The following is a 27,349-nucleotide window of genomic DNA, read 5'->3' as shown; positions in this document are numbered from 1 at the left end:
TGCTGATTACACTATAATTTTCTACCACTAACGTTTTATTTTACATTTTCCTTGTTACACGTTACGTGTAGGCCATTTACTGTAGTAATAGGAGTAAATTATGCATAATTACCTGTGATTAACCCTAAACCAAATTCTATTAACCTTATAGTAAGGTCTCAAGGGGAATATTACTAATTCAAGACTAGTACATTGTGATGGAGATTTAAATTCAAAAGAGTAGATGTTATCAGCTCTTTTATTTTAGGCATTTGGGCCATGCCATTGCAACTTTTATCTTTTTAACTATGTCCAGATTTAAATATGAAAAGCTGAAAGATTTTTGAATAGTGGATTATTTAGAATTCTACAAAATAAATAGGGATATATCGCATCACCATATATCGCAATACACAAATGCAACAATATCAGCATTGTGGATAGTAGTGTTGGGGGAAGAGACTTTTAAAAATAATGTTACAATATTATGTTACTCCCTAAAAAAGTAACTAAATGCGTTATTTAGTTACTTTTTATGGAAAGTAATGCGTTGTTTTACTTTTGCATTAGCCTACTTTTTCCTTATTGGGGCTGGGCTTACTTGTTTGTTTGTTTTGTAATATATATATATATATATATATATATATACATGCATATAGGAGTGAATTTGCATTTCCATCAGTCTGAGACTTATTCGTTTAATTTTTTGTGTGAAAGGGACTTTACATTTGTCAAAAATATAACTTTTAGAGTTTTATATAAAAAAAAAAAAAAAAAAATATATATATATATATATATATATATATATATATATATATATAAACTCTGTACAGTAGAGGGCGCAGCTCAAACAAACCTTACAGTTGTGCTGCCGTTCTGGATCGCAGAAGAATAGGACTCAGAAGAAGAAAGTTCAGAAGTTCTCTTAATTCAGCAATAAAAACAAACAAACACAAATGTGATGTTTAACTACACAAATGTAATTTTTGCTTATTCGTATGGCTGGGTTATCAAAGGTCAGCAGCAAAGACAATAAAGTGAGATTAAATGCATAAAGTATATTTGTGTTATTTAACATTTAATTATTGCAGGTTTGCAATAATATTTAGTTTGCATTTCACTGTTTTTATCCATTTTGAGGAATTACTGAATCTGTTTTTGTGCAAGTAAGATTTTTAGTCTAGTTTAAACTACAAAACCCATCATGTTTACACAACGCCTCTGCACTTATTCCCTATTTCTCTCAATATGGGGACAGGAGAGCTGTCAGTCAATGCATGGGGAAACAAAGTAACTTGCATTACTTGTTTGAAAAAGTAACTCAGATATTTTGTTGTAAATGTAAAAGTAATGTGTTACTTTACTAGTTACTTGAAAAAGTAATCTGATTACATTACTTGCGTTACTTGTGGATAGTTCGCCCAAAATGAACGTTTAGAGATTTAATTTAGCATCAGATGTTATGGCACATTAAATATGGTAAGAAGGTCACAGTTTCTATTTTTAATAATTATAAATAAATTAAAAATAAAATACATTGTTTAACTGTTTACCTACACGTGTTAAAAGTAATAATAATAATAAAAAACAGAACATTTTAACTCCATTTTAGTTTTGTTCAAAATATTGTCCGAGTATCATATCGTGAGATCAGTATCAAACCGAATCGTGACGAGTGTATTGTTTGTTACACAAAAAAATTATAATTTTATTGACTTTTTTTTTTTTTACCTCTTTGTTAGCTGAGCCTCAACCCATAAGAGGTGAGACAACCAAGCACATGTTGAAATGGCTGACAAGGCAGCCTGAATCACAGCATGAAGTTAAAGCCCAACACAACATAACAGGCCACTCCTGATTCTATAGGGTCTAAGAGAACATTTTATTAGACATGTTGCAAAAGTTCATGTAAATACATCTGTTTATTTTTATCATATATATCTGTAGGAACAGAAGAGCAAAGTGAAAAGTGCTGCTCAGATACTGATTAGAATTTGAAAACAAGTGTTGATCGCTAAATCTGTACCACACAACGCTATGCTAAGCAGCTTGAAGCTGGAGATATCATCTGATTTTATTCATGTATTAAGCTTCCACAGAAGAAATGTAAAATATTCTTATCTTCTCTTTTCCCTCTCTTGAATACATATACCTTTGACAGCTGTTAAGACAAGCACAGTTTTAGATAGTACAAATTGAAAGCAGTATATGTTTGGCACAGAAATAACAGATTGCAACAATACAGGTGAGTAGAAATTCCCAGAGTTAACCATGCTCCTGCGCCACAGTTTGACTGCATGAACCATCAGACAGCCAAGGTTAGTTTTACGAATTAGTCTAGACCTGATTTAAAAAAAAAAAGGGGGGGGGGGTTAAAGAACATACGCCGCTGTACAGAATCTAAAGAATCTGAGAAGTGCTGAAAATATAAATGAAATGGGCCTGAGTTGATGTTTGGTGTAGCTGAGCACGATTGTACTGTATCTGACAATTAAAAACATCTGTTTGTATGAATTCAGAAGGTTATAGGTAATCTGCATCCTTTGTTTTGGTTGTATACAGTGGCATTACTATGTAAGCCAGCGACAATAAAGGAACAGTTACAACACACACACACAAAAACAAAACCGACAAAAATGTTTCACATTGCATAATTCCTATATGAATTAACAGGCGAAATTAATAATAAATGGCTTTCTTTGACATGATGAATACATCTTTCTGCAGAACAAACCTAAACCAGCCCCTTTAAAGCATTTACAAGGAGTGAAAGTGCTAGATTTGCATTTCTCGACTGACCGATCAGTGTAAAAATAAACGTTAGATGCATCTCCATGTCTTATCAATAAGGATCACTTCTACGGATTACAAAGCTGCCAAAAAAACAAAAACAGCCGTTATTAAAATTACAAGTGCAAGTGGGTATAAAAGTACAATCAACTATGAAGAAGTCTTAACACAATGGGTGCCAGATGTCTGGTGCGGACGAGTCAAGAGAACGGCTAAAAAGGAAACAAGCTTAAAAAAAAAGGCACGTATTTTCCCTTTTTCTGTATATATGTAATTCTGTTAACGACATGACTTGTTTTAAAACTGTGAAGATATGTAGTTGTTATACAAAATGCATTTAATTTTTTCAAACCAAGCCGAAGCCATTATCTCTGTACATACTGTTTGGAAATGATTATTTGAAACTGTTATCATCCGAAGTTAAAAAGTATGATATCTGAAGATAATCTGACGTAAAATAAAGTATATAATCTGTGCATACTGGACTGTAAGTGCTGTGGTGCTGCATCTGCTCCAAAAATAAAAGATGTGAGGAACTCTACATAGTAAGTGATCTTAGACAATTTGATTTCTTCTACTGATAGTTGATGCTGGGAGTCAAACACCTGAGACGACATGTATGGGATGACCTATCTGTGAGATTCACGGTTACGTCATTTCAACAGTTCAGCCATTTGTTAGCTTTTTAGAACCTCTATTATTACCCGTCTCTTCCTCCGACTCCACTGTATTCCGGTCAATCGTGGAGTTCTGTGCTGGGTTGCATACTGTCCCGCCCCTCACCCTCCCTGCGCCTCCCTCTCGCTCTGCTCTGCTGTCTCGGGTGGAGTGGGAGTGAGGGGATGGTTTGGATGTTTAAGGCATTGTGTCCTGCTGCTGGGAGGAGATTCACTTCTGGTGAAAGAGCAGCGCCTTGACACTCCCGGCTTTGAATTTTGGTAACTGATTGCTGATGATCTCCGCGAGCATTTCGGGAAACTCCACGCTGAGGGATTTATTCACAAACGTGAAGAAACAGAAGTTCAGGAGTCCACCCACCATCTGAAGAGACACAGAGTGGTTAGAGATTCAAACTTTGTAAACAGCATTCGTAATGCACTCTACTTGTATTTCCGAGTGATAGTATTGGTTAATATCTTGGTTTCATCAAATGAAGAGTAAGTTTAGAAGTGGAGGAAGCTGATACATTTTGAAAGAAATTACTACTTTTATTCAGCAAGGATGCATTAAAAGTGACTTGGAAAAAATGTAGCGGTTCTCGCAAAAATATTAAGCAGCACAGCTGTTTTCAACATTGATAATAAAAATAAATGTCTCTTCAGCAGCGAATCATCATATTAGAATGATTTCTGACGGATCGTGTGACACTGAAGACTGGAGTAATGATGCTGGAAATTCAGCTTTGCATCACATGAATAAATGACATTTTAAAATATGTTCAAAATAGAAAACAATTCATTCAAGCTGTAATAATATTTCAGTTTTTCCTGCATTTTTGATCAAATAAATGCAACCTTGGTTTTCTTATCAGACTAATATGTGCTGTCGGACGTCACAATGAAAGGCACATCAAAAAATAGGGCCAATTATGAGTTCATGTTCATTGATGCAACATAAAGATATTGCTCTGTGTCAAAACCCAGTGGGTTGCCTCAGTAGCTGCATCATAGGCAAACTCCAGATGTGAAGGCTGTTTCAAAAAGCAAGCATAAATATGACATGCTGCCTATTATACGATACCTCTTCTAAGGTAGCATTATGTACTTTGCAGTGAATCAAATCCCAAAAGGCATTAGCAAAAATTCTATATTAGTCCATCTCGGTTCGGATGCTGCCTTAGAAGGTAGACAGCCAGGCAGCTCACTGGGGTTTGGAGCAGAGCCATACTTTTCCATGTGCATTATTTAGAATAAACTGCATTACATCGTGCATGGAGTCCAGTAGCTTAGTGAGCTGATAGAATCGCTGCCAGTTCTGGCTGGAGTTCTCCTCTCTCTTCACAATGGCCTTGCCCAGTTCTTTAATGTAAGACATTCGTAGCTCATCAAACACTGACTGGCTCTTCAAACCATCCTTCGGTACTGAGAAACCACAGAAACATAAAAAGGTACAATGATGTTGCTTTGTTAAGCTCATTTGACACCAAGTGAATACATCTTTTTTTTCTCAGGGAACCTGAAACCATATATATTATGGATCAATGGCTTCTAAAGTAGCTCACCTGTGCTCAGGAGAAGGAGGACTTTCATGCACAGGTACTCCTCATTGGACACTTGCAGTCTCACAAACTCACTGGAGATCTTCAGCATCTGTTCACACTGATCATTCATGTAGGGCAACTTCATCCTCTCTCTGTGGACAGAGACAAATAACTCTTATTTGTGCTTATATGGGCAGTTAAACTTCCAATGTTACTATAAAACGAATAGTTCCAGTCTAAACATTGGTGTGTATTGCTTTGTTAAAGCACATGGGTTGTTAAATCAGATACATACTCATTGATCACTAGGTCCGGTGCGAAACACAGCATGTTTCCATTACACTGCTGGTATGATCTCCAACCTAGTCCAAAAGACATGAGGAACAGCCAGGAACTTTGCAGGAGGGTCATCTGATCGTCCAGGTGAAGGTTCCGGAAGCCTAAAAAGGGCAAAATAGAGGTTTTTAGTATGTTCTGTGATCTTCCACTGGACTTTTTGAAGACATCCTAAGTTGTACCTGGCAGAGCTTTGGCCCATTTGACCGCAGAGATGACTTGCCGGCCGCCCAGCCTGTTCAGAGTGGTCATGAGGCGGGTGGACGTGTCCGGTATGGTGCCGTCGTATCCGGCATAGATGGTGTCCGGCTCAATGGCCTTTAGTAGTGACAGCATGGTGGGCACCAGCTGAGGCATGGGTTTGGGTACCAGTGCCCGGGCCTCGGGCAGTGGGGGAAGATTGCGCTCTGGAATCGTCGGCTGCTGGATTACCTTGCCTGTTTGACGCCCCTTCTTGGTTTTACGGGCTGAGCAGTGAATGAGGAAAGTTTAGAATAGTCAGTTCTCAAACTTTATGCATTTCCCTTGATTAAACTTTACATTTGTTATAAATCTAGACTGACATTTGGGTACACACTGGTATAATTATGTAATAAGTGCAACATTTCATGTTACCCTCTAGGTTCATGCCTGCCATGAGGCATTTGCGGAAACGACAGGCAGGGCAGTTCTTCCGGCGGATTTTGTCAATGATGCAATCGTTCCGTCCAGCGCACAGGTAATTGTGTTGCCCTATGACAATCAAGTGTAGTGTGGATTAGACAGGATGTCTTTCAAAGATCCCTCATCATGCACAGGAGCTGTCAAACACTGTCCTAAAACCCACTGCATGAATTTGCTGCTTTTTTAAATGAACCAATATGCACAATGAACATTTCGGCCTCTAAAATATAAGCCAGCCTAATTAACAGAAAATCATTTTCAAGTTATTTGTCTGCATATTATCCAAATGCATTTCCTCTGTCAAGCAGAGACACATTTCAACGCCCACAGAATAAAAGGCGCTTTGACCGATGAATGACACAGTATTAGTCACTTGAGATAGACATGCAGTGAGAAGTCAGATCATGCTGGAAGGACGAGGTCTCTAACTCTACCTAATCAGGTAAAGGAGGACAGAGCCAAAGAATATCACATATTTTTGTATTGCATGTGTAATTGTAGTGTTCTTAAACTATTTAAAATAAAACTTGAGTATACTTTCACGACACTTTTACATTTTAAATTGTTTAAATAATCTTTATTGTGCTTTAAAAATGTACATATTAAAGCACGTGTAAAATACTTGATAATAATTTTCACTGTAGTGTATTTAATTTTAAGGTTTTAAATGTGCTAAAATGCATCTTAATCATTACAAATGTATAAGTACAAATATATTTAAATACATGAAATGCACATTTCAATATAAATGAGATTAAGGTATATTTTAGTTGACCCTAAATGCTTGTCAGCACATTCGGCTAGGGGTGGGCGATATACCAGTAGACACGATTAACCGGTAGAAATTTGTCAACCGGTCTCAAACACAGTTTGAATCCACCCCTGTTCTCTTCCTTCACAAAAGCATGTAACCAATCCAGTCAACGTGCAACATATCATTATTTCTAAGTATTTTTCGAAGGCAGCTGTCTGACAGGTGAACGGGAACATGGTTTGATAATGTAGTCAGGTCAAGGCTTTAATATATTGGCCAAATTTTCTTATTGGGCCAATAATGCTAACATTATAAATGAACAAATATCGGCTGATACCGATATAGTGGCCGATATATTGTGCATCCCTAGTATCAACTGAGGGTTACAAAACTAATGCTGGCTAAGCTGACTAAGTTAAAAAAAAAACTCAAGCTTACTGAAGACAAGTAAACAGTGATAAAAACTAAAGGAAACTAATTACAAGCATATAGTAAAGCAAACTACAATAGAACAGAAACAAATTTAACCCTCTGAGGTCGGCACTGCTTTCTTTTGAGGGTGCTTAGCAGAAAGAAAACGCATGTGAATCAGTATATTGAAACCCTGCTGTCGTCTGTGTCATTAATGTTCTGAGAAAATCTCTCACTGCTCTTGACTGAATCACTTTTGAAACTTTAATAAGAATAAATGCACATTTTATTTACACAGTGAAGACTATGCAGTGTTTTTTATATACATTTGATTACTTTATAAAAATTGTGTAGTATTTCTTATTTCTAGTTCTTATTTCGTTTTTTAGGCAGGTTTATTAACCTCTGAGGTCTGAGCTGTTTTCTGGGCCCTGGAGGTGTTCTGACATGCTCTGACATTTCTGGTTATTTCTGTTACTTGTGACATTTTCATGGCTAAAGTCTAATTACACTGTATTCAGCACAAACTCTGCTACAATAATATATCAGCAGCATGTATGTAAAAGTTTGTAGTTTTGAGATAATGACATTTATGCGTGGTTTGTGAAAATACCAAAAAAAATGTGTTTTGTTTTTGAGGTAATGAGCGCGATCGCGTTCCATGTGGAGATTTGCATGTGAATCTCTTTTGCGCTCGTGGGCGTGGTCAAATTAAATTTAATGAGCAAGCGTTTGAGATACTGGACATCTTGTTGGTTTTATACAAATTACTTAAACAGAGAATATTTGTTTTCAGTTTGAATCCGATCATTTAAAAGTACACACTTAAATGTTTATAAAGGTATATGGCTCATAAATGTGACAAGTATTCGCTGAGTTTTGTTTCAGTTTATAGACGTGCTCAAGAAAAAAAAGTTCACCGCGACGGAGAGGCAGAACGCACACCCTGTTTATTTTCTTTATTTTACAAAAGCACAATGTTTTGATTTGATTGTAAGTGGACACATACAAAAGTAGAAATATCACAGATTCTTTTTTTATATTTCTTTTTTTTGTATGACCATAAATGACGGAGTAATTTAAGTTTATAGTGCTACAATGTGGAGAAAATACAGCAAAACGCGCCCGACCTCAGAGGGTTAAATTTGTTTCTGTTCTATTGTAGTTTGCTTTACTATATGCTTGTAATTAGTTTCCTTTAGTTTTTATCACTGTTTACTTGTCTTCAGTAAGCTTGAGGTTTTTTTTTTACTTAGTCAGCTTAGCCAGCATTAGTTTTGTAACAATAAATTTAAATTTATGACAAGAATTCTGAAATTTCAAAGGTATCAGAAATTTTGAAATCATAACCTTAAAGCAAGTAACTAAAACGTGATATGTATCGTTATCGTCAAAAAAAAAAAAAAACTCATATCCTGACAAAATTACTTGTATCGTAATATATTTTGGTCATATCGCACAGCCCTATATTCAGTAGTACACTTTAACCATATTTCAAAGACAATATTAGTAATTATAACATTACATATGATTATACAAGTCCTACTTAAGTGGTTTAAAAGGCTCAGCTGGTCGCTTTTAATATAATTTAAATTATAATACATTTTTATTTATTTGCAATATATGCACAAAACATTACAGTAAAAGTATTTCTGTAATAAGTACTCTTTTTGAAAGTAAGCTAAAGTGCATGCACAATAAATACAGCAATGGATGTCCACAGATATAAAACAAGGATACAGGTGTATCAGGCCTTCCTCACCTTCAACTGCTCTCTTAAAGAAGACTTTACAGCTTCCACAGGTGAGCACTCCATAATGGCAGCCCGAAGCTTCATCCGAGCACACCAGACAGATCTTGTGTACGCCGGTGCTGGACTTTCCAACAGCCGAGGATGTGGCAGTGCTGTCTTCAGGCCTGAAACACACAGAACACATGTATATTAATGTACAGGAAAAATATTGTTCAAAGATTTTAAATAATAATTAATTAACATTGTTCAATGGGAATGACAAGAACCAATCATCAGCTATTCAAATTAATTAATTTATCACTGAAAACATGATTCTGAAAACAACACTGAAAACTAATTTTCATTGAAATATCTTTATCATAAGAAGTTAGAAGCCAGTGCAATGATTACGAAACATAAAAAAGGATGTTAGACTGGCCACCAGGGGGCGACGGCTGAATGTAGCCAAAACACTTAGCACTGGTCCACCTCCACACTGGCTGCATTGAAGACACATTTGCAACGCCTACACGCATTCGGCGTGAGAAAAAGACAGAATACAAGTAGGTCTTCACAGTGTAGTAGAAATAAAATAAACGGTGGCTTGCATGCAAATCCATCAAGTGAAGCAAAGCAAAAAGGAGGAGAGTACAGTTGCATATCCTCTTTAGACAGCAAACATGTTTCCATGCAAGAACAGATAACATCTGCTTTTATAACATCAGCACTCAAATGCCACATTATTAACAGCTATGGTATCATTATGATTTAGTGCGTAGAAAATGATACAGGCTATAATTACATAGGAGCATACCTATGACCCAACTGGTACAGATTTTGTGATATAATTTGGACTACAGTTGATATATTTGCATGACGATGAGTGGCCAGGACTGCTTTACTGTATTCACACGTGAGAGAAACAAAGAAACATGGAGTAATGTGAAGATACAGAACGAGACGTGTCCCAAACAATTTATGACGAGGCAGATCATGTTTGGCACGAAACTGGCGAAACTTATTTTGTTTTGTTGAGCAATGTCACAGCTTGCAGCATTAATACAGGACCCAGCTGATATGTATGTAATATTAGTTTTGCTGATTTAAGTCTATGATTCACGTTACATAATGTGAAGTTGTTTTTGCACAGATGCCTGATTTATTGCTTTGCTATCAATAATCTTATCTTTTGGTTTGTGTCCATCATCCTCTGGACCCCAAAATAAAGTTTTTGAAGAGCCCTGCTCTATTCAGTGGTTGAGCATTACAGAAAAGCTGTGTCAAGTACCACCACCTGTAACAGGAAGCCAAACGATGATGAGATGTTGGATTTTTAGGGTTTATGTGGAACTACATTAGATTTCTGAAGGGGGAAAAAAAACCTATTAAAGTTACAATAAAACAGAAGTAGTGACAGATTTTTTCCTCTGTTCTGAGAAGTAAATGTGAGTGAAACAGATTCTAAAAAAATTGTGGCCCAGGGACTTGGTGGGTGTTCTGTGCAACAGTTGTTGATTGGATGATGAGAAGTGGGCGTGGCCTCAAACGCGACGGCAGATTAACGTGAGTTTGCACTCAGGGATGGGTTCAAGTGACTAAATGTTTGGAAAAGTCATGCATGCATCACCAGACAGAAGTCTGTCGTTTTCTATGGAAGATCCAGTTATAACATTTTCGAATAAACATTACAAGCAGTGTTTCCCAGTAATTACCTACACTCTGGTTGGCCCGCCACTGTCTAATCTGTCCCGCCACAGTTTCATAATGAACCAATTTTTTTTTTTACACTTCTCATAATAACATAAAAAGCAATTTCTTTGGCAATGTATTTATCAAACAAACTAAAATCGAAAGCGCAATAAGGCGTAGTGCTCTTACCAACCTGTGATTTAATTAAAGAAGTCTGTGCTGCTGCATGTTTCAAAAGGGAGTGCACACTTTGCTCATGCGATCAGCTCGTGATTTAGTGATTTCAGTGTCTCAGAATGGCTCAGTTCACAGTGAATGCAGCAACTCTCTGCATAAGCTGTCCATTTAACATGCATTTTAGGAATGCAACAGTTATGAATTATTTTCACATTTTCATAATTCACAACATTTTTGTGGACATATGATTACAGCCTTTCACTAGATCTGTAATGTATGGAGACTCATTTGTAAACCTGTTTCACAGAAACAGCAGTTTTCTGCTAAAAATAAAAGCTCAACTGTTGTTTTCTTCCAAAATAAAAGCTTTATATCTTGCAAGTGAAGAAATAAAGACAAAGGTATTGTAATTTCCCTACTATAGTGTTAAGTAAAATATACTTACTATGAAATAATCATCTTTCATTTAAATTGATTTTAAAGTACATTTATTTTACAAAATATGGCCACACTTTAGATTAGGGCCCAATTCTCACTACTGACTAACTATTAACTATGACTTTTGCCTCAATAAACTTCTAAATACTGCTTATGAATAGTTAGTAAGGTAGTTGTTAAGTTTTAGGTCTTGAGTAGGATTAAGAGATGTAGAATAAGGCATTAATATGTGCTTTAAAAATATTAATAAACAGCCAATATCCTAGTAGTATGCATGCTAATATGCAACTAGTTAATAGTTAGTATTGGACCCTAAACTAAAGTGTTACTCAAATATTACTGCTTTAGGGATACTAATAATAATAAAAGTAGTATTATATTCACATTTTTTGTCTTTCTGCAACATCAGTGTGAATGTGATGTAGACTGAGACGCTTTATCACAACTACAAATAGGTTTGAGTCCACTTTATTGGACATTAATACTTTAATAGTCAATGCAAAGATTCTTATATATACTTACTTAAGTATATAAAAAAATACTTTTTTACTCTGCTCAATTTGCACACCGAACATGGGTAGGAGCTCTTAATTTTGAACTGTATTTAACTTTCAAAAACATGCATGGATGAATAGTTTACTAAGATCTATAATATGCATTTAGAAAATAGATGGAGAATTTTCATTTCATGCCAAAGTCAAACAGCCTGACCTTGCAACAATGGGAAAGAATATGTATTTGCAAAAGATGAGACATCTGTGGCTAAAATCCCACTCTCTCCATCTTCTGTTTACTTATTTATAGACTGCAGTTGATGTCCACAAAACACGTGATTTCCTCCACATTACATATCTATCTAATGACGTGTTGATCGATCTCTTCAGGCCCGGCCATCTAGTGATCACAGTGGGCTGACATCCTCACATTAAATTCGTTTATGGGGCAACTTTTTAATTGTCGGATGCTAGATTGGTCTATTTGATTTAATACCTTCATTATGCCTTAAATGGAACATAATGACATTTTGCAAAAGTTCATGAGTTTTAAATCACCCGTTTATTTGACGGAAATGCCTAATTCTTGGCTAAAGTCTTTAGTCTCCCAGGATCGGAGAGCAAAAGCAGCAATAAAAAAAGGGAAATGGCTCTTACCCTAAGGGGAGACACAAGAAAACAGAAAGAGGAAGTTCAGCGTGCCATCGCTGCTTCTGACATTCTTTTCAAAGCCTTTTCTTTTTGAATAAGTTCTGATAAGATTACTGCCTCATGGATCAGGCCGCAAGTACAAACACTCTGCATTTTAAACGCAACGATTCTTAAAATAAAACTACCACCACATGATAAATTGTTATATTAATGCATAATCACGACACGAGAAGCACCATCTTTTTTCCTTTTTTGCAGATGACTCTGAAACCAGTCTAACCACATTGGTTTGCTCAACCCGACATACAGTTACATGGTCTGAATTCTCAATAGAAATGTCACGCACCAAGAGGAAAACGTTCAAACTGTTGTACTCAGAACGGCTGTGATTCGGCAGTAGGCACAAGGCCACAATATGTAGCATATTCTTTCATTACATTATACATTGGTTTGTCCTTCAGGTCTTTGCACGCATGCAGTTTAGACTCTTTTTTTAATTACAACGTGGGTGTTTAAGTTTTGTTGAGTCACGCCACAGGCCTGCAGTGTAGACGCGGGTTAAGCTCTGCGCAGCCCAGCTGTGTTGTAGAAGAGAAAGTAGGTCAAACCTACGGCACTCAGAGTGTTTCAGGCAGCCTGATCTCTGTGTGCTAAAGCACTTATAACACAGAGGTGATTTACATCCATTATCCACTATTGCTGACTGTCAAGATTTCTGCTCTACGGGTCTACAGGAACCACACCAAGACAGTGGAAGAGCAAGTGAGAGAGAAGGAAATGAGAGCGAGCGAGAGAGAGAGAGAGAGAGAGAGAGAGAGAGAGAGAGAGAGAGAGAGAGAGAGAGAGAGAGAGAGAGAGAGAGAGAGAGAGAGAAACTGCCCTCTTTATGGCTGTTGGTAAACTTGAGTTGGTTGCTGTCCTGTGTCAAATATACAATGACTAACCAATCTGATATTCCTAATGCAGAGATTCCGTGAAATACCTTCCCAGTAGCTGACGTAGCTTTCAGTGTACAGTTCTGGGAAGTTGGTTTTTGGTAGCAGAAACCAGTTAAATCTGTTACTATATTGTATTTTAGAACAGCTGGAATATTGTATTGACTAATCAGCATTCAGAACTTTTTAATTAGCAATGGCGTTAAAAAAAGATGGAATATAATGGCATTGACATTTGTTTTATGCTACTTAATATGGTAAGCAGAAACCAGGATTAAAAGCTACTGTAAAAGTTTTATGAGACTCAACATATGCTAGTGTAGAGCTGCATGATTAATCGTTACAAGATTGCGATCTCGATTTAAACACCCACTCGTTCTTATTCCTAAATGACAACGATTCGACTGAAAATAACAAAAACTGTCATTTAAAATTAGCTTATTAAATGTCACACTGTCTCAATCATTTCTTGGCTTTGTCCACATGGAGAATAAAACCATAAGCCAGATGACATTCCATATCCAGTCTGCAATAATAACTCATATTCTATATCAGTACTTCACAATCTTTTGGGATCTGTAAGATTTTATCTGTAAGTCACTTGGCATTTATTTGACCAAAAACAGTAATATTGTGAAATATTATTACAATTTAAAATGAGTGTTTTCTATTTAAATAGTTTTAAAATGTAATTTATTCCTGATGCAAAGCTGAATTTTCAGCATCATTACTCCAGTCTTCAGTGTCACATGATTCTTCAGAAATCATTCTAATACGCTGATTTGCTGCTCAAGAAGCATTTCTTTTTTTAATGGCATTAGTTGTGGAGAAGTGTGAGTTAGAAGAATAAAGAACGGTCACTGCTGCAGAAGTCTCTGCTGCATCCCAGTTCGCCTACTTTTACTATGCCCAAAAAATGTATACAGTTTTTGTGAAGAAAAATATACTTTTGAGTGTAGCAGAATAGTAGGCAAGCTTTGCGATATCCTCCACATTCAATTTAATTAATTTTCTTCCGTTTTGGAGAGAAATGTAGTAGTAAAGTGTGTTCGCAATTTGCAATTAAAAGTTAATGACCAAACATATCATTACAAAAGTTCACAATGATGTTGTAGATAAACTAGCCTATATTGTGGATAACACTGAATAAATATCTTTTCATCAAGTTAGATACTGATAATCACTCAAACCCCTTTATCTAAACCTCTCTACTTAACCGTCGGACTCGCACATCCACCATGTTTGTAGTTTAACACTTTTTATTCGCATTTGTAGTTCTAATCGAATCCTTGTCCAATGTGCAATGGGTTGTGGGCAATATTAGCCGTTAGAATGTGTACGTATCATCAGCACTTCATATTCTAACTAGAAAAATTGGGTACCTTTGGAATACTCATTTCAACATACTACGATATGGGACACACTAACTCTAATTTTAAACACTATTTAGGATGGATGGCATGCAAATTGGAACGCAGTGCTCACTCTCACTCTGTCTGGAGTCTCTCTGTTCAGGTATAAGTGTAATCAAATTGCATCTGGCTATGGAAGTAAAAGCCCTTTAGGGCCCTATCTTACACCCGGCGCAATGCAGTGCCAAGCGCGACGCAAGTGTTTTTTGCTAGTTTCAGCCGACGCAGTTATCATTTTCACATTCTACGCCACGTTGTTTAAATAGCAAATGCATTTTCACCCATTTGTGCTCCCATGGGCGTGCTGGTCTGAAAACAAGGTGTGTTTTGGCGCATTGTTGGCGCGTTTGTATTTTGAGGCAATGGAAATAGAATTTTATGTTATTTAATGAGCGTGTTAGTAATGTGCGCCTATAGGCGGGTCCACAACGCGCATACACTCTGCTTATTAAACACACAGGGAAGCACAGCAGCACACAAACATGACAAATATTTAAAATAAAAGGATTACAATGTAAAAGATTATTATTGTGAACATAAAGATATGGTGGAATCCGTAGATGGTCTGCTTGCGCACTTTTACCTCGCGCACAAGCAGTTCCGTTTGCGCTCTGGAGACGCATTCAGTCTTTCGATTAGCAAATTCTGTCATGTAAATAGCGAATCTGCCATGGCGCGAGCGCAACTGGCATTTAAAGGGAATGGGAGATGAGACTTGGTTTAACGCACGTAATCCCAAAACACACCCATTACTCATTATGAGAATAGGGACAACTCTTTTAAACCATGCGCCTGGCACGCCGACCATTCAGACACGCCCTAAGTGAACTTGCGCCGTGCGCATTAGACCATGCGCTTAGACCGGTAAAATAGGGCCCCTTGTGTGTGTGCATTTTAGTAATATACAGCTGTTTTTTTTTTCAGGTTCAGGGCACTTTAAGTCTGCTGTGGGTTTTTTTTTGTTTTGAAAACCTCTATTTTCACTAGTCCAAAGGTCCTCATTGTGGGGCTGGTTATGCAGAGTTAAAAATGCAGAGTTAAAAATACTCAGTGGTGTGCTGGAGAGAGGCGAACAGAGGAGAGAGAGACTAGGAGGAGAAAGAGAAAACAAGCTACTTATTCACAGCTGCCTGAGAGTGCCATCGATATTGACTCATAGAAAGCCAAGAACGATTTGAGCAAAGCTTTCAGGAAGAATGTCTGAGTCACTTTAAATCAAAGGGTTTGGCTTAATTAGATCATCATTTAAGATGGAAAAAAAAAAAATGCTGCAAAACAAAAGGGGTGTGAACCGACTGCATGTTTGCGTGAGAAATGGGCCGCCACAGACCTGAAACCAACCGTGTTTACCGCATAGCGTGCACACAGGAGAGAAAGTGAGAGACCAATAAACAAAGAGAAAGAGAGAGAGAGAGACAGCTCCTGTCTAAGCTGGCTGCAAGCCATTAAATGTCACGCAGGTTGGGACGCAGTCGCACACAACCTCGACTCCCACTCAAAACCTGCAGAACACAAAGGCCTGATAATTGAGTCTACATGTAAATTAAAGATTAAACCTCTCGTGTTTCACCATCTGTTCCTGCTCTCCATGGCTGAACCACTGACTATTTTCTATCCAGAACCACAAACTACTTAGATGATTTTAAGGTCCACTTTCAAATTATTGTGACTTTTTTCATAAAAGATATCTATGTGAAACAGGGTGTACAATGAGAGAAAAACTGTAGGACGGCTCTTGGTTTTATCCATCAGTGATGATTGTGAAATTGATTGTGAAAAAGTAGGTGTTACATGTGGGTGTTGGAGCAAAACTTTTGAGGAAGCTTTTTGACCAAGATGTGGAGGCTGAAGGTCAAGTTCATCCTTGAGAGCATCTCAACATCACTTAATGGTTATTTTACGAATCTAGTAATTTGCTCTTATTGCTGTAACTCAGGTGTGTCCAATCTTGATCCAGGAGGGCCACCTTCCAGTTCAGCAGAGTTTAGCTCCCAGGCCTAATTAAACACACCTGAACCAGCTAATCAAGGTCTTCACAATCTTTAGAAACTTCCAAGCAGGTGCACTGAATAAAATGTTAACAGTAAAAGACTGTAAAATGTTGAAATTAATCGTTGCGTAGTAATAGACCATAATCGGTTATAGCCTACTGACGTTTCGACATAATTCGTCACATACGAATGTTCTCTCGCTAGCGTAAAATGGCGGAGGAAGGCGAAACACAAAAGCAAGTAATAAAAAAATGCACCCACCAGGGCCATACCCACCATTGAGGTCCGGACCTCGGTATTTTCCCGAGGTGTATTCGTCACCTTCCTAAAATAATTGCCTAAGTCATTTTTTGACAAAAATGATTTTTTTGCACAAGTCATCTTCTCAAGATGCTGGCCACCTGTGGTAAAATCGCCCACATCCTCAGTTGAACAGATCATGCATTTCTACCCCTGTTGTATAATGGCCTATGTCAAGAGTGTGACTTAGGCTGTTTTATTTTGCCTAAGTCAAAAGACAATGAGACTTAGGCAATTTTACAAGCTTTTCAAGAAAAAAATAAAATAATTGCCTAATATTAACTTTACTTTGGTGCTGCATAAATATTGCACAACGCAAAGATTACGACCTTCTCATCTGAGCTGTCAGCAGTCTTACGCCGCTCATCAATGTCAAAATGTTTAAAGGAGAAGTTCACTTTAAAATGAAAATTCTGTCATCATTTACTCACCCTCATGTTGTTTCAAACTGTATCATACAAATAAATAGTTAAAAAATCATACATTGTGATTTCTGGATTTTTTTTTTTTAGATTATGTCTCTCACAGTGGACAAGCACCTACGATAACAATTTCAGACCCCTCCATGATTTCTAAGTGGGAGAACTTGCAAAATAGCAGGGTGTTCAAATACTTATTTTCCTCACTATATATGATGCATAGGAGATTAATCAGATATCCTAGATATCAACAACATATAAGCGTAACATTACAACTTGTATCAGCACAAACGGATGCAAATGTGAGTGAGCTTGAACTGTTAAGTGCTAGCCAGAAAGTGTTACTCCAGTTGGGGATGCGCTCTTCCTGTGTAACACACTGAAACAAGGGCAAATAAAGCACAAAGATTTCACAACATTCTATAGTTTTCTCTTTATAATATTATATGGCAGATTGGCAGATCTTGGCAGATCAACTGTATCAGAAAAAAGAAATATATATTTTTAAGTTACAGCAAACATCGTTTTCATAATCAATCGTCGCTGTCATGCCCGAGTATGGGTGGGTATGGCCCTGGTGGGTGCATTTTTTTATTACTTGCTTTTGTGTTTCGCCTTCCTCCACCATTTTACGCTAGCGAGAGAAGCGTATGTGACGAATTATGTCGAAATGTAAGTAGGCTATAATACTCGTGCACATCCCTAATCTGAACCCAATGACTCTGACATTAGAAAAACAATCTTTGTGTTTATTTTAAGCAACTAGCAAAAGCTGTACTATGTGGGTGTGTCACTAATGGCCCGTTCACATGACAAATATCCAGACACTTCCTCAAAGAAGGTATACTTAACAAGTCATTGGCAATCAACCAAACTGCTGCAGTTTTGGATGAGCAGGTTTCAGGTCGAGCTGCAAAGACCTGCTTTATGGAGATCACTCAGCTATGTGTGTCAGTTACATAACTCCTTGATAACTACACAGTCATCTTCAGACTTCCAGTAGATACAAAATGTTATTTTATATTAACAAAAGAAGCACATTAACATATTGCTTCCAAAGAAGTTCTGCCCTACTATCATGCCCTCGGAGCACATTTCATTCGATTACAACCTATGCTCACACAAGTCAGGGTTTGCAAATAGTTGAGGAGAGATATAGCAGTTAAAAACATGATGGAACATGATTGTGAAAAAGAAAATGGTGCAGCTCTGTCTGAATGTTCAGTCTCAGATATTGTATTCTTGCACTGACCTTACAGCATTTTAAGTAGTTTAATACTTTGGGTAAAACTGTAACAAACCAATAATGGTACAGCATGGTAACTAATTTAGGGAGCAGCAGCACTGTCTTTAAAAATCTAAAATCTAAAATCTTTTTAAAAAAAAAAGATTTCTGGCCTGACCTCCATTTCATGGCTGTTTCTTACTGGAGGAAATGCATGGCATGATTATTCCCAGAAAAGATACTCTCAAAATGTAATTCTTATTTTGTGCATTCTTTTCCTCTTCAATACTGAATATATGTTTGTGCCAAAACTACTAAAATATAATTTATTTTAGGGATAACTGAGTGTGGTTCCCATACTTTTTTGTTTTTATTGTTAACTAAAACCTTCTTTTTTATTATTAATTAAAATGAAGCTGCAATAAAATAAAATCTAAATATAGAAAATTAGAAATGTTGTCTTGGCAAATAACTGAAATAAGTTTAAGTTTGAGCACTAAAATTACTAGGCTAACTGTAAATAAATAAAACCTAAAACTAAAATTAAATTAATGAAATAAAATAACTAGGCCTGATTAATTAAACCTAAACAGTATTATTAAAAAAATAATAAAAAGGACAAAAGCACAACAAAACTCCTCAACATAAACTAAAATGAAAATAAAACTGAAAACTGTTTCTCCATTCTTTAAGGCCCCGATAATACTAAAACGAATCAAATCAAAGAACTAACTGGTGTGGCCTCACTTCAAACAAAATCAGGCCAAAACAAAGTTTGTTCGGAGTTTGTTTCAGGAAACAGCATGCTGAAGACACTACATCCTTATGCATCGCTTTTTGCCAGGACTTTTACGTGCTTTTCCCAAATCACTGAAGTGACCTTGGCGTCCGGGTTAGCGGTAGCATTAGTCATCAGGCAAGTGTTATTTAAATAAACTCCTGATGTACTTACAAACTTTCCAATGCCTCGTTTTATGAGTACAGAACCTATTTGTACTACTGTAGAAGTTTGGTACCATTCTGGGCATTATTAGTGGGGTAATTTACAAGATACATCCTTGGATCCATTAGCACCTGCACTAAGCCATCCGGCTGATATCTCTAAATAAGCTCTAACTTTTAATAATGTTCGACCAAGGGAAAAAAGGCTTTTTGTGTTTTTTTACATTTGTGGTTAAAAAGTATATAAATGTGTCGGCACCGTGCCAACATATAGCGTTGCTGCGCTTCGGGTGACCCGAGTTCGTGGACCTTTCCCGATCCCGTCCCCGTCTCTCTCCCACCTCACTTCCTGTCCACTCTATACTATCCTATCACAATAAAGGCAAAAATCGGCCAAAAATAAAAAAAGTATGTTTGTGTTTTTTTAGAAAATGGCCGATCGTTTCGCTAGATAAGACCCTTATTTCTCGGCTGGGATCGTGTAGAGCCCTTTGAAGCTGCATTCCCTAACCCGCTGATAACCGTTGAAGTCCACTATATGGAGAAAAATCCTGGAAATTTAATTTATTTTCGACTGAAGAAAGAAAGACATGAATATCTTGGATGACGTGGGGGTGACTAAATTATCAGGAAATTTTAATTCTGAAGTGAACTAATCCTTTAAAGTGGCAGCAGCCTAATAAACCTGCTGCTTTCTGTCATGTTCATCAAAGAAAAAAAGAGAAAGAGAAAATCACTCACTGCTCTTGACTGAATAACTTTTGTAACTTTAATTATAAGCATTAATCTGTATTTCATTTTTACAATGAAGACTGTCCAGTGTTATTTCATATTTAATTACTTTATTTAATTTAACCCGAATACTACTGTTAGACTCACTTAAAAAACTAAAAGCCATGTTCATTTTATTTGCCTCTTTATTCTATTGTTTTTATTTGTGCTATCATTTGCAATTTATTTATTTGTTCTTATTTTATTACTGACTGTATACTTGTCTTTTTTGTAAATTTAGTTTGAAGTTTAAAAAAAAAGCCTCCATGTGCTGTGTGTAAACTATTGCAACAAAATTACCCAAATTATCAAAATATTATGACTGAGATACTAATAAAAATATCTGTATGGCGATATATATGGCAGTTTTCCCCTTGGTATCGAAAATTATATTGAATTATATTATATTATATAATATTGAAATGAGAAATTCCAGTATCGTGACAACACTACAGTGGAGAGCAGCTTTATAGTAGAAAATGTTGCAATTCTAATCGTTTGATCACTGATTGTTTTTCAAGTTTAATACTGTAAAGGTGCTGCTTTAAAGCAATCTATTATATAAAGTGCTATATAAATAAACATAGCGTGATGTCACTGGAGTGCTAGTCTCAGCCTCAGACATCACGCCCACAGACCGTTGGCTGAACGTCTGATGCATATGGCACACTTAACTGGAAACACTTCAGGATTTTCTAAAACTGATTGGAAACAAATGCGTTGTGACGCCAAACCCCCTCATAGAAGAAGAAAGTGGTCTTGTTTACAACTGTGACAATGAGCGCTTCCGCTTACCAGGATCGACTAAATGCTGAATTATCAAAATGATGTGAAGTTTGTGGCTCCATTGTTGCAGTAAACTTGCACAATGTTCTTGAGTGAATAATTTATTACATTTTCACACCCCTAAACATGATGCGGAAACAAAACGAACTGTGATTGGTTGCGTTACATGTCAGTCAAACGTCTGCTTGGGCGGTACATGGCCAGTGAAAGCTGCGATGGAGTCCAGACCTTCTGCCGTCAGTCTCAAGGTCTGGCTACGAGAGACTACTGGAGTAAACATTCACATAGCTATGATCGGATGCTTTCTTAACGGCTGTTTTCTCACCGCTGTCATTTCTGTTGTGCGTTTATTGAATTATTGAGAGGAAAGCGTGAGGCACATATTTACATATTCATCTATGTAATCTACTCATCACAATGTGATCTATTCATCACATATGCCGCTCTCAGCAGTGCAGATGGCGCCGGGATATGGCGTTATATGTGTGCCTCAATCCTGAGCGAGTAATTTTAAGTTTTGAGCACAGAGAACTATATTTTGCAAGCACATTACATTATATTTTGAACAGAAATTAACAATCGCAAAAAAAAAGTTTTTTTTTAAATTATTATTATTAACTTAAAAGTGCCTTGTTAGTTTTGTGTATTACAAATTATAATACACAAAAATAATAATTAAAATAATTATTATAATGGTGGTTTTCTTTAGATCACAGACATTACAGACATTAACCTAGTAGTTGGAGGGCAAATTTTGTTTAATTGTTTGTAAAATGTCAGTTTTAAGAGTGAGGTCATTGTGTGAGGTGATTGACAGCTATATGTGACAGAGGAATATTATGACACTCCTCCAGAGATTCAGCTTATAATTTATAATGCTGTTGTGTTGTTTAACTTACAATATTATATCTCCTATTGTGACTAAAGTGGTGTGACATAGGTGTTGCTGTTCTGATGACATTGTCTGCGGCTGTGCTAGCGTTATGCTTGAAAAGGATAAGTCAAACTAACTTTAGTCACAATAGGAGATATAATATTGTAAGTTAAACAACACAACAGCATTATAATACACAAAACTAACAAGGCACTTTTAAGTTAATAATAATAAAAAAATACTTACCAAAATGTGTTTTTATCCATTAGTCTCGCTGTAGTCAGTTATTTTTTTCGATTTTTTTTTTTCAGTAAGCTTCCGGGATGCTGTAGATAGTTCCATAGATATCATATAAAGGATTATATATGGATATATATGGATATCTATGGATAGTTCTACAAGACGGGCTTTGGTTCTACTAGCGATTTGATTGGAGACCAACAGCCAATCACAATTGACCTTTCATTTTCCGATTGGTTGATTTTGTGGCACACTTGTAACGCTGTTGCAAGTTGAGCGAGCGTGTGTGTCAAGAGTTGAGCGCGCACAGAATTAAGAGGTTGCGAGAGAGAGAGAGGGACTTGACAGGAGCGCAGAAAATAAGTTTGTGAGAGAGCACCTGAGTAAACTGCGTGAGAGGGGTTATTACTGCATGTTAATATGGATAATAGCAAACAAGCAAATACATTTATTGAGCACGGAATCGTTTTTTCTTTGCTCAAACAAATTTTTTTTTTGTGCAAATTTTTAATTTCTGTTCAAAATATAATGCAATGTGCTTGCAAAATATAGTTCTCTGTGCTCAAAACTTACAATTACTCGCTCAGGATTGAGGCACACATATAACGCCATACCGGGATGCCTATAATATAGTTTAAAATAGAATATAAAATAGTATAAAATAGTTTAGAGCTCAGCACACCAAGATACATTTATAATCACTACAGACATTTCTATGATTCTTCCATGATTTCTTGAGATTCTAAGACTTTTCCAGGCACAAATTAAAAAATTCCATGGCGCTGGCCATTTTCATCCGTAACTGAAGCACTGACCATCCTGGTGGCTTTCATGGCTTACCTGGCATAGGGGCTTGTGTAGTTTTTGGAAAAGCATTCGCTGGCCCTCTGTTGCATTCCGCTTGCATTCCCAAAGCCCTGGCCCCTGCTCCAACTGTCTTCAGAAGAGGTCAGAGGGGTGTACACGTTAAAGATAGGCTTCTGATCTTTCTGCTGACTGACAGCAGCTGTGGACGGGTTGGCCCCAAAGAGAAAGCTCTGTCCACTTGAAGTGGTGACACCACAAATGTTAATAGGTGTGCTGTGGAGACCAATCTGACAGTAGTTAGTCCCACCGACGTTCTCCTTTTTGATGACCCCTGGAGTACACAGCTGGATTATAGAGTCCTTCTCTATTTTCACAGTGGCCAGGCTGGTGGTGGTGGTGGTGGTGGTAGTGCTGGAGGGGCTGGAAGTGCTCATGCCGTTGAGCGTGCTGCTCACCGAGATCGTGGCCTTTGAGTCCCTCTCTGTATTTGTCGACAAGTCTCCGAGTAGAGCATCTTCACCTATGGTGGAGAGGAACGTGTCATCTGCCACATAGAAATCAGAGGGCGATCCGTCCAACTCAAAGTCCTGCAGGAGGTCCAGAGTGTTGTCACTAAAAAGCTTATGATTGCCAACATCAACATCTTTCCCCATTGAACTAAAGGAATCTTGGTCTAGGTCCATATCGCATTTATCCATGGGAGAAAATTGCTCTGTTTTTAAAGGAAAGAGATTGGGGTCGACTCCACCGATCATGGAGTCCATTGAAGGGGAGGAGCTATTGAGGTCTGCAATGCTGGCCTCCAGACCTGAGAAGCTGTCCCCCAAAGTGAAAGAGCACAGGGCCTGTTGTTGTTGAGCCCTCTGCTCCTTCCCAACTGGTTTGAGTTCTGAATCTTCCATAAAGAAGCCAAGAGTGGAGGTGGTGTGCTCCTCCAGGGTGGGTGAATTGCTCAGGCCATTGGGAAGGTCTGCGGAAACTGGCTGCATCAGTGGACTGGGTTGAGGAACCATGGACGTGGGAGCGACAGACATGGCACTTTGTATTCCGCTTCGTAAAATTCCCTCAACTGGGCTGTTGCTGTAATCCAACGTATTCAAACACTCATCTCTCTTGGCGCCGTTCTTCAGTCCTCCTTGATCCATCTTGCATTACTGTGGTAAAACACAACAAAACAATTATATTTTCTAAAACACCATAAATACCATCACTAAAAAAAAGCATAGTTTACTGTTAGTAACATGAAAACAAAACATGATTAAAAGAGGTAAAGACAAAAATGCTACAAAAATGCACCATGGTAACAACTTTTCCCCATGAAAAAATTTCAGAAATCATTATAATATGCTGATTTATTTTCAATGCTGGAAACAGTGCTGCTTAATATTTTTAATAACCTGTGATACTTTTTTCAGGATTCTTTGATGAATAAGTTAAAAAAGAACAGCATTTATTAAAAATAGAAATCTTTTGTAACAAATTACAATATACCCTACCTTTTTTTTTTTTTTTTTAAATAAATTAATACTTTTATCCAGCAAGGATTAGATTTCTATTTTGAATAAATGCTGTTCTTTTTTTACTTTTTATTTATCAATGAATCCTGAAGAAAGTATCACAGGTTCCAAAAAACTATTAAGCAGTTTCCAACATTGATAAAATCAGCATAATGTATTTCTGAAGGATCATGTGACACTCTAGACTGGAGTAATGATGCTGAAAATTCAGCTTTGCATCACAGAAATAAATTATATTTGAAAATATATTAAACTACAAAAACATTATTTTAAATTATAATAATATTTCACAATATTAATGATTTTTCTGTATTTTTTAATCAAATAAATGCACGTTTGATGAGCATATGATACTTATTTCAAAAACATTATAAATAGTAACTTAGGCCTACGTTTTCTTTCCAAACTTTTGACCGGTACTGTATATTCACTTAATATTATTCTGTCTTGATTTTTTTCTGCGTATTGAGGGCCTAGGCTTCACCAAGGCAAATCCCTTATGTGTGTAAGCAAGAATACTTGACAATAAATCTCATTCTGATTCTAAAATAGCATAGTTGCTCACATTTACTCGTAAATCGGCAAAACTGTGGTAACTTAGTATTAGCCACAACAATAGTACTAGTGTATGACGTCATAAAAAATTAAACAAACAAAAAGACCCGCGAGAAGTTGTTCTGCATAAACACCACGTACACTGTAACTATGCATGCTTTGAAATGATATCTTTTGACATTGGATGAGTTATCTATATTTAAATGTATTAAAATAATAGTAACACCATTGGAGAAATATACGTCTCGTACTTGCACACAGTAGCCTAATTATTAAACTTATTAAAGTAGATGTTTTTATAATAAGTACCTCATTAAATATCTCAATCTTTAACGTTATTAAGACTATTTTGTACAAAACGCCTCATCATCTGCAGCTGAATGCGTGGAGCTTACGTCTTTCGACTATTATTGTAATAAACGGATAAAAATACAAATGTGTAACACGTTAAGTCTCGTGCTGATCTCGCGCTCTTGTAGCAGCAGCAGCAGCAGCAGCACGAGCGCGCGCGGATCAGTCAGTGTGGTGACACGCACTGAGGCCTACTCACACCCACTGCTAACCCAAAGCAGGCAGACGAGTCAAGCACTTTAAATTTCAACTCTGACCCCTTAAATAGCGTGCGATACCTATGCAACAGCCAAAACAGCGCATACATCGCCCAAACAGGACTGCAATAACTGTTTAATGGCGTGAAAAACAAGTCACGAGATCAGTCGGAGTGTAGAAACGAGTTACTAATTTAAAACTAGTTGTTATACTTTAACGCTATGAATGCGTATATTAGTATCCAGGTGCAAGATTAACAAGAATAAATCTGGAAATACGTACCTTTTGATATTTACGTCCCTGTTTTGATTTGTTGCATCATCTGACATTGTTTTGTGTAGAGGTTTCTGCTGAAAGCGATTAACAACAACATGAGCCTTCACCGCAGTCTGAGGTCGTTTCAGAAGAGCAAGACAAATCGCAAACTGCGTGAAAAAGGTCGCGGGTCGGATATCGTCCAGCGTTTTAGTCCGAATTCATAATCCCATCTGGTTAATCCAGGCAATTTTCTCATTTTCGGCCATGAGAAAAGAGGCGTGCCATAAAACCCTAAACCATAAAAACATTCAAAATGGAGATTACAGTTGAGTTCCGTGGCGACACTCTTTACAACATGCAGTGCGACCTATTGGCAGTGTCGAGTTATTACATCTCGTCTCTTATTACAGTGACTTCACTGGGTGAGATGAGAGTAACCTCGGTGATATCACCATCATAAACACACACACACACACACACACACTCACTCACTGCCTTCTCTCTCTTCACTGCTTCTGTTTCTGTTGTTCTTCTGTTTCTCTCATTCATACACATCCACACATTGGCGACGCTGTACAACTTTAACATTATTACATGGATGGGTCATTGACAAATAAAGCTTCAAAAAGGTGTTTTTTTAATATATATTTTCAATACTGATGTAATGCATTTTTTTAGTCATGAACAATGACTAAACGACTAACAATGACTTTTTTGTTGTTGTTGTTTCATGTTGTCATGTAAATGCATGCTTTCATGTCACTCAGGCTGGACAACCAAATAGTTGTGTGTATATATATATATATATATATATATATATATATATACATACATACATACATACATACATTATATATATATATATATATACAGTGAGGAAAATAAGTATTTGAACACCCTGCTATTTTGCAAGTTCTCCCACTTGGAAATCATGGAGGGGTCTGAAATTGTCATCGTAGGTACATGTCCACTGTGAGAGACATAATCTAAAAAAAAAAAATCCAGAAATCACAATATATGATTTTGTAACTATTTATTTGTATGATACAGCTGCAAATAAGTATTTGAACACCTGTCTATCAGCTAGAATTCTGACCCTCAAAGACCTGTTAGTCTGCCTTTAAAATGTCCACCTCCACTCCATTTATTATCCTAAATTAGATGCACCTGTTTGAGGTCGTTAGCTGCATAAAGACACCTGTCCACCCCATACAATCAGTAAGAATCCAACTACTAACATGGCCAAGACCAAAGAGCAGTCCAAAGACACTAGAGACAAAATTGTACACCTCCACAAGGCTGGAAAGGGCTACGGGGAAATTGCCAAGCAGCTTGGTGAAAAAAGGTCCACTGTTGCAATCATTAGAAAATGGAAGAAGCTAAACATGACTGTCAATCTCCCTCGGACTGGGGCTCCATGCAAGATCTCACCTCGTGGGGTCTCAATGATCCTA

General features: G+C 37.0%; 1 protein-coding gene across 1 annotated transcript; it reads right to left on the bottom strand.

Annotated features, from left to right (window-relative positions):
* Positions 1 to 1,837: 1,837 nt before the first annotated feature.
* nr3c1 (nuclear receptor subfamily 3, group C, member 1 (glucocorticoid receptor)) lies at positions 1,838 to 26,259 on the bottom strand. Its single transcript, XM_084132650.1, has 9 exons — positions 25,920 to 26,259; positions 23,050 to 24,170; positions 8,896 to 9,050; positions 5,921 to 6,037; positions 5,488 to 5,772; positions 5,265 to 5,409; positions 4,991 to 5,121; positions 4,693 to 4,850; positions 1,838 to 3,810 (listed from the first exon to the last, which is right to left on the bottom strand). Exons 2-9 carry the CDS (start codon positions 24,159 to 24,161, stop codon positions 3,658 to 3,660), a joined length of 2,256 nt encoding a protein of 751 aa, XP_083988776.1. The 5' UTR covers positions 24,162 to 24,170; positions 25,920 to 26,259; the 3' UTR covers positions 1,838 to 3,657.
* Between the last annotated feature and the right edge of the window lie 1,090 nt (positions 26,260 to 27,349).

Source organism: Abramis brama (assembly GCF_963993115.1).
Source record: "Abramis brama genome assembly, chromosome: 13".
Lineage (NCBI taxonomy): Eukaryota > Metazoa > Chordata > Actinopteri > Cypriniformes > Leuciscidae > Abramis > Abramis brama.
The sequence above is the reverse complement of the archived record's forward strand: the minus strand, read 5'-3'. Positions and strand labels throughout refer to the sequence as shown.

What these genes read in the sequence shown, in the direction of transcription:
- nr3c1 (XM_084132650.1), bottom strand. Translation starts at nt 24,161, where the DNA reads ATGGATCAAGGAGGACTGAAGAACGGCGCCAAGAGAGATGAGTGTTTG. An exon ending in CTTTAAGAGAGCAGTTGAAG is followed by an intron (nt 6,038 to 8,895) that starts GTGAGGAAGGCC and finishes TGATTGTCATAG; the next exon opens with GGCAACACAATTACCTGTGC. An exon ending in GGCAGGCATGAACCTAGAGG is followed by an intron (nt 5,773 to 5,920) that starts GTAACATGAAAT and finishes TTCACTGCTCAG; the next exon opens with CCCGTAAAACCAAGAAGGGG.